General features: G+C 56.8%; 1 protein-coding gene across 12 annotated transcripts in view; it reads left to right on the top strand.

Moving 5' to 3' along the window:
* The first annotated feature begins 234 nt into the window (after window positions 1-234).
* MED12L (mediator complex subunit 12L) overlaps window positions 235-8,189 on the top strand; it is a 300,870-nt gene continuing 292,915 nt past the window's right edge. For 3 of the 12 annotated variants that reach the window (XM_060197504.1, XM_060197497.1, XM_060197502.1), the window contains exons 1-2: window positions 238-406; window positions 1,818-2,029. In XM_060197504.1, the coding sequence (XP_060053487.1) occupies window positions 1,931-2,029 (99 nt within the window). In that variant the 5' untranslated portion in view covers window positions 238-406; window positions 1,818-1,930. Of the gene's footprint in view, window positions 407-540; window positions 962-1,817; window positions 2,030-8,189 lie in introns of those variants that run through there. The other 9 variants (XM_060197499.1, XM_060197496.1, XM_060197503.1 and 6 more) reach the window with 7 other exon arrangements.

Genomic DNA, 8,189 nt, shown 5'->3' with positions numbered 1-8,189 from the left:
CTTTCCCCAAACTGTCTTAATTTCTCCATCTGGAAAAGGTTCTGTGAAACTCAGCAAGGCTTTGTTTTTTAATTATTAATTTTTTCTAATTAAAAATATATTTTAAAGGACCAGAGACCTTGACTGTCAAGATCCTGGCAGCAAGCTAGGGCTCCATCAGTGGCAGCCATCATTCTGGGCCAAGTGCAGGCGCATCCTCCCGGGCGCTCCACCTACGGGGCCCCGCTGGGGATCTGTGGGGACCGGCTGGGTCCGCCCCCGCGGGTCGTCTCCCGCTCGGGCAGCGCCGGCGGCAGGTGGCTCAGCACCCGGGGCCCCCGGCCCACAGAGAGAACGGCGCGCGGGCGGCTTCCCGAGTCTCCCCGGAGGCTGGCGTGCGTCCCCCCGCCCCCTGCACAGGGCGCAGGTGAGGTTTCCGGCCGCGACCCCCGGGGACCACGACCTTAGGCCGGGGCTGGGCGGCGCGCGGTGGAGAAAGGGGTCTCGGGGGGTGTGGGGGGGGCGGGGCGTGGGGGGGGGCGCCCTCTCCTGCGCCGAGGTTCAGCCCCGGGCCGGCCGGGGCGCCGGGGGACCCGCGCGCGCTCTGCGGAGGCGAAAACCCGGAGCGGCGGATCGGAGCGCGCCCGCCCGCCGCCAACTGCTCCGCGGTCCGGCCGAGCTGGGCATGCTCAGTGCGGCCCCGCGCCGCCGTCCGCCGACTCGGAAGCTCGAGCTCCCGGGCCGCGGGGGCGACATCGCCGGCGGCGGCCAGCCGCGTCGCCCGCCGCCCCCAGACGGAGGCAAACTTCGCGGCGACCCTCCGCCTTTCCAAACCCCCACCCTGGGCTCGCCCACCCGGGGCCGGCAGCTCGCGGGTCCCCTACGAGCCGGTCCCTTCCATCCCGCCCCGGATCATGGAGGCTGCGGCCGCCGGTGTTCTGCCCTCGCCGCCCGCCCCTGCCCACTAGCCGCCGACCAACAGGTAACTGTCGGGGGTGGGGGACGCGGGGGCGCGGGCTCTGCGGCCTGGGCTGGAGGCGCCTGACACGCCGGCGGGGCCGCTGACCCCGGGTGGGGGGGCACTCGCGCTCCTGCAGCCTCTCCCCGCCGGCCCGGCCCCCCGAGGGGCAGGCAAGGGTTAACCGGCCCCCTCCGGCCGCCGCCGCCGCCCTCCGCACCTCGGCGCCTGCCCGGAGCCGCCGCGGGGACCCGAGCGCCGATGCGGCATCCCAGCCCCGCCGGCAGCACGGAGGCCCCCGCCGCCGCATCCCGGCCTCCCCGCCCGCCAGGCCTCGCTCCCCCCACCCCGGCCCGGTGCGCGCTCGGGCCGCAGGGTCCGGCGCTGGGGCCCCCGCGGGGCGGCGGGGGTGGAGGGGAGGGCCCGCGCCCCGGCGCCGGGTGGAGGCGGGCCGCCCGCAGGTCCCCTCTCGGGGCTGGGGGGTTGAGGCGAGCCTCCCCCCCTGGTCGGGGCGACCCTCCCAGGGCCGGGTGGCCTGGGGCTGAAAAGTTTTTTTTTTCTCTCTCCCTCGCCCCGCGCCCCTCCCCCACGCCGCCCGGCCGGGTGGGCTTGGGTCCATTGGTGAAAAAAGTCACACGCTCCCGGCAGCTGCTCCTCCCCCCGGGGACGGGGGTGGGGTGCGGGGAAGGCGGGCGCCGCGGGGGCCGGGCGGCCCTCCAGTCCCTCCGCCGCCTTCGCGGGTCCCGGAGCTCGTGCGCCGCGGGGTGCCGCCGGGGAAGCACCCACCCCCACCCACACCCACCTCCGCCCCCCGCCCCCTCGGAGCGCGCGCGCGTGCGGGGCAGCGGCCGCAGCCAACCTGCTTTCTCCCTGCCTGCAGCGCCACCGCCAGCGGGCGAGCGAGCCTGTGTGCAAAGTGCTGCTCCCTGGTGCTCAGAGGCGGCGGCTCCAGCTCCAACTCTTCATTCATTCCGCCGGGGAACATGCGAGATCATGGCCGCCTTCGGGCTTTTCAGCTATGAGCAGAGACCGCTGAAGCGCCCCCGCCTCGGGCCGCCCGACGTCTACCCGCAGGACCCCAAGCAGAAGGAGGTGAGCGGCGCGCCGGCGGCCCCCGGGGCCGAGCTCCGCAGCGCTGACCGCGGGCCAACTTGGCTCCGCAGCGCCGGGGGGTGGGGGGGAGGGTGGAAGGCGGGCTCGTGGAGGGGCGGGCGGCGGGGCCGCTGGCGGGTGTCCGGAGCCTGGAAGTCCCCGCGCTCCGCTGGGCTGCGCGCTCGCCCGCTGCCGGCTGCCGGCTGCCGGCTGCCCCGCTCTCGGGCCTGGCACCGCGTCGTGGGCCGCCTCCCCCTGCGGATCCCCGCTGCCCGCTCTCCCCCCCCCCCCGCGTCTGTAGCTGGGGGCTTTCTCCTCGTGTTTCCGTCAGTCCTCGTAAACTTTTTGAGAAATGCTGTAATTCATTGCATCCGACACTTGGCACGCATTTTTTTTTTTTTTTTTTGCAAGCTGAGCGGGGCCGACGGGGGAGGGGAGGGGGGCACCTGCAGGCTAAGGTAGGGGTGGTCTCTACTGTTGAAATTTACCAGTTTGAGTGGTGATGCACTTAACTTAGGACGTCTTTGCATGCGCTTCTTTGAGCGGCCAATCCACCTCCCCTTTAAACTGGTGGATGTTAAGAGGAAACACTGGTGTTTGTCCCCGGAGGCGGTGGGTTTTAGTTGAGGGAGGCTGTTTTGTATATGTAGAATTAGGGCAGGTTACCTCCTAAGGGATAGGACCCAGGATTGCTTATGTCATTGAATGCGATTCACTTGGAGAAGCCTCGACTCTTGCACCAGGTATGCTTTAATTCAGCGGCCAGGGTAACCATGGCATTTTGTAGCCATGTATGTGTTTGTCAGTAGTTAACTAGTAATTATGTAACAACCCTCGGCTTATAATGATCACCCTTGGCTACACGATTTGTCCAGGGATTTGCTTTTTTTTTTTTTTTTTTTAAATCACCTGCTACCTGCTACCCAGCTGTGTTTTCAGAGTTTACCAGCTGCAACCCGCCACCTCCTTCTCCCCTCTCAAGTCTGAATATAAAGTGAATGGAGCACACTTCAGAACTTCTCTCAGGGAGTCTAAAGACCCTCTGTAAACATGTGCAGACCGGCTGACACCACGGAAAGGGCTTTGCAGAGAAGACAAGGAGGGGTCAGTCCTTGAGACTTTTTTTGGTAAATGTACTTCAGGAAGAAAGGAAGAATGCTTGTTTTCATCAAACTGTCTTGATGCATCTGGAGTGACAGCTCCTTTTTTGAGGGCTAGTTTATGAAACAGGCTTGAGCATAGGTGAAGTCACTGCGATTTGCAACAGGAAAGGTGTTTTTTTTTTTTTTTTTTCCAGTTGGTTATCAAGAGGCTCAATAGAAGGGGCATTCCTTGGATAAGATGTTGCAGATTTCTTCTCAACCCCTTTCCCTGTTACTGCTATCTGGCATGAAGTTGATCTCTTAAGGACCAAGCATACTGAAAGTAAATTATAGGCTATGCTAAGTAAAATGCATTTTACTATGCTCGGAGACCTGAGTTTGAGTCCCAGGTTACCCAATAGGAGCAGTGTGCAAAGGGGATGCTTCAGCAGTGGTGATGGAGCAGTGCTTTGGTATCACTCCTCTGTCTGTCTCTCCTGTCTCAAAACAAGGAAAGAAAAATAAGTCCCTGAGGAGTGGTGGAATGACATGTGTGGTGCCCTGCGGGAAAATACAAGCTTATTTAAAAACTAGCAGCAGGAACTCTTTCATGCTTTGGTGGTGATACTGGGGACCTTGACTGTCTGATTTTTTTTTTTTTCTTTTTGCTTCCAGGCTTATCGCTGGGGCTCATTGCCTGCACTACGAATCCACTGCTCCTGGAGACCATTTTTTCCCAGTTTTGTTGCCTTTGTTGTTGGATAGGACAGAGAGAAACTGAGAGGGGAGGGGAAGACAGAGAGGGGGAGAGAAAGATAGACACCTACAGACCTGCTTTACTCCCCTGCAGGTGGGGAGCCAGGGGCTTGAACCAGCTTGAGCTGGTCCATGTGCTTAGCGCCATGTGCGCTTAACCTGCTGTGTTACTGCCTGGTACCCGACTGATTTTTATCTTGCCCTAAAGGTCTTGCCACGTGGTCAGGGGCAGCTTAATTGATTGAATCTCCCCGGTTGAAGGATGGTGGCCTGGGATACCCCTGGGCTCATGTTACATTTTTTCTTTTCTTTCTTTATTTTTATTATTATCTTTATTTACTGGATAAAGACAGCCAGAAATCAAGAGAGAAGGGGGAAATAGAGGGAGAGAAACAGACACCTGTGGCACTGCTTCCCCACTTGCAAAGCTTTCTCCTTGCAGGTGGGGACTGGGGTCACATTTATTTTTCAGGTTCATAATCTCTTGAGACCTCTCTGATTCTGGAAAAAAGATGATTTTGGATTTTAGGGTCTTACATTTTATAGAACTCTAAAACCAGTAGTGATATCAGAGCCTGCTATTTAAAATTTCCTTTTAACAAAGGGAAACTGAGGCCCATGAAAGCTTATGTGATTTAATCAAGATGTGTAATGAATAGAGGACCTCTGACATATTTACTCATTTCAAAGCCAATAATGCAGATTAAAGATGGTGTGTACTAATTACAGTGTTTTTTTTTTTTTTTTTTTAATGTAGTACTGTATACATGCCCTGTACTGCTGAGTGGCTTCTGGGCCCAACTCTTTCTTCCTTTTCTTTTCCCTCCCTCCCTCCTTCCGTCCCTCCTTCCCTCCCATCCAAGTACTAACCAGGCGCTACCCTGCTTAGCTTCTGAGGCCAGACGAGACCGGGTGTGTTCAGGTTGGTATGGTCGTAGACCCTCCCTCCTTTTCTGTTTCTCTTATAGAGTCAGCCAGAAGGGGGGGGGGGGGCACCACGGCACTTGAAGCTTCTTTCATTGCAGTGGGGTCAAGGCTTGAACGTGAGTTACGCACCTGGCAGAGCAGCTTACTATCCAAGTGAGCTATTTCTTTGGCCTGAGCTTTGAAGTGGGAGCCACTACAGGACCACTCCATCACCCATGGGACACCCCTGGTACTCTCCCTTCTCAGTGCTCCCATGTGGAACTGGGGCGGGAATGCAGGGTGAGCCACTGTTCTAGCAGGTGAGCTGTCTCCTGGCTCCGTAAGTTGTGTGATGTTACTCCTCTCCTCCCAAGTCCTCACCTGTGCAGCGGAGTTGGCGTGAGCTCACGGCAGCCCAGCTGGAGTATATTAAGGAACAGGGGTGTGTTTGGGGTGGGGAGCATTGTTTCTCAAGCCTTGGTTCCTGCTGCCTTACTGCAAGGTTCCTGCCCATCTCCGTAGAGCCTGAACTTTTACTCTAATGCTTTCTTTAAATCGAGTCTTAAGAAACTTGTTTTGTTTTCTAGGCAGTCATGCTCATGAAGTCATGGAGTTGACACGATAACATCAATAAATACCATTTGTATTCAATTTGCATGCATCATTTTAAATTGAACTTACTTGATATTGCACGCACTCGATTATGAGTATCACAACGAGACCGCCACTGTTAGAGGCGTAAAAAATTTCCCCTTGCGCCAGTGATGTGTCCCAGTGTGGGAGATACTGGTCTCGGGGAAGGGTGGGCTTGCAGGGAGCCAGGGAGGCAGTGTACATACAGGTCAGGCTTGAACTCTCATTTAGACTTTCAGTAAATACCTACCTTTTCACTTGTGTTTTTAATTTTAAAGAGAGATACAGAGAGGAACACATAAAGAACAGAGTACTGCTCAGCTCTGGCTTAACGTGTTGCTGGGGAGTGAACCTGGGACCTCAGCCTCAGGCATGAAAGTCATTTGTTTATTTTGCCAGAGCACTGCTCAACTCTGGCTTATGGTGGTGTGGGGGATTGAACCTGGGACCTGGGAGCCTCAGGCATGAGTGTCTCTTTGCATAACCATTATGCTATCTCCCCCACCCTATTTTATTTATTTTATTGGTTAGTACAGAGAAATTGGGGGGGGGAGTGAGTGGGAGAAAGGGAGAGAGACACCTGCTTGCCTCCTTCACTGCTTGTGAAGCTTTCCCCCTGCAAGTGGGGACCGGGGGCTTGAACTCAGGTCCTTGCACTCTGTAAAGTGTGTGCCACCACCCTGCCCCTGCATGAAAGTCTTTTCCATCACCATTGTGCTGTCTCCCCAGCTCTAGCTTTTTCGCTTGTAAATTTATGCTTTTCCTAGAATTTGATTCCCTTAAGATTTCTGGTTCTAAATGGGCAAGAAACTCCCTCCCTGTCTCTGGTAGAAGCTATTGTTATTGTGGCTGTAACTTTTGTTGTCATTACAGCCATTGATAATAGGTGGGAAGAGGTGCCCAGGGCTCAGGGTGGGGTCCTTGAGTGAGGATTTGGCTCAGGTGAGTGAGGTGTGGGAGGGACAGCCCTGAAGCTTTACCTTGCCTGGTGTCAGAGAGAGAGACAGGCACGCGCGCGCGCGCGCGCGCACGCGCGCACACACACACACACACACACACACACACACACACACACACACACACGGTGCCCACCAAAGAGGGAAAGATACCACAGTACTGAAGCCACTGAAACTTCCTCCAGTGCAGAAGGGGCTGGGGACTATTTTGTTTGTTTGCTTTTGTATGTGAGAGCTTGCTATGTGCAACTCTCCACTGGACTTTTTTATTGTGTTTTATTGTGTCTTGATATCTGGACTTCCAGAAGCAGAGACCTCCCCCAAGCCTTGGAGCAGGAAGTCAGAAGCCTGGATGCCCTCGTGGCCTCCCCCTGCCCCCCAGGCATCTGGTAATCTGTCACCCAAGTCCAGAATAGGTTTTCTGTCCATCGATTGCTCTCCCATCTCACCAGTCTATGTGGACTGCTGTCTGTGTTGGGACTGCCTGCTTACCCCTTCCCACTGCCTGTGGTTGAGAGGGTAGGTAGGTCTGGAGCTACTCTGCCTGGGTTTGAACCCTGGCCCTGCTCTTAACGTGTGTACCTCCTCGCTGCCCAGTGGCCTGTGCCTAGCCCAGACTCAGCTGTCTCCTGGCTAGATCACTGCTGCTGGGCCTCACTCATTCAGGCCCCCCGGCTTGGTGACTTCCACAGCGACCTTCCTGGTGGCAAGTGCAGTTTGTCATAGTGTCCCCACTCCCACTGATGGGTCAGTTCTCTGAGGATGTGAGGCAGGGGTGAGAGCTGTTTGGGGAGGGGTCCATGAGTCCCCTGAGCTGAGAGCCACTGAGGGCACAGACACTTGTTGGAACATATACACGAAAGTGAGAGTGAAAACAGGAAATCTGCTTGTTGAGGCTGCCAGGAAAGCTTGGCTTCAGGCAGGTATCCTCACTCCTTTTTTTTGAGGGGTTGAAAATGAAAGAAGGGTCGGATTCTGGGGGGAGGAAACTGAAGGATCAGTTTGCTTAGGAGATGGAATTAGCTGGAACCAATAGGGCAACCCGGAGATTCCAGGCAGCAGGGTCCACAGGAAAGGGTCCTATGGCACTGGACACCCCAGGCAGGGCAAGAACAGCAGGGCAAAGGTGATGCTGGCAAGGACCCCAGGCTTGGTGCTCAAAATGTACCTCAGCCAGATCACGGCGGGGGTGGGGTGGGTTAGAACCAGGCAACTGGGTCTCTCAATCCAATGTCTTGGAATTGACATTTCAGGCATGCTTTCCAGAGGGTCTGATGCTGTAGGGTCAGCCTTTGGAAGGGGGACTCTGGGAAACCCGACCTAGAGAGAAGGCATCGGGGCTCCTTCTCACAGAACTGTGACTCTTGGGGGCAGTAGTCAGTGACTGGGGGTTGGGGATGGGTGGGTCTCCCAGCTTAGACCAGGGGCAGAAGGCGGGGGTTTGCAGTCTCTCTCTTCATCCGGTAAAACACAGCGGCATCCCAGGCCCCCCTGTTAATGCCTGTATATTAATGCCTGTGGGTTGGCAGAGCTGTGTGTCTTCTGTGGGGCTCTCAGGAAGATGAACTTAGAGCCGCAGCTAGGCTGTGCTCAGTGAGGGGCAGCTCCTGGTAGTGCCCCCAGGCCCTTTGCCCATTTCCACCTCAGAGCTCCACCCTCTGGGCCCTGCTTCCTCTCCACCTGTGCAGCCCCTGCCTAGCTGTGTGAGGACCCTCATCTCTGTCTCCCATCAGACCCCGGTGCCTGTGGTCTCTTCGCTGCCCTCTGAATGCATATTTTCGTCACTGGTGTCTTAGTTCAGAGACTCTTTACTGGAAGGCCTTCCTG

Source organism: Erinaceus europaeus, chromosome 9 (genome assembly GCF_950295315.1).
Source record: "Erinaceus europaeus chromosome 9, mEriEur2.1, whole genome shotgun sequence".
Taxonomy (NCBI): domain Eukaryota; kingdom Metazoa; phylum Chordata; class Mammalia; order Eulipotyphla; family Erinaceidae; genus Erinaceus; species Erinaceus europaeus.
This window is presented reverse-complemented; position numbering and strand designations above follow the sequence as displayed.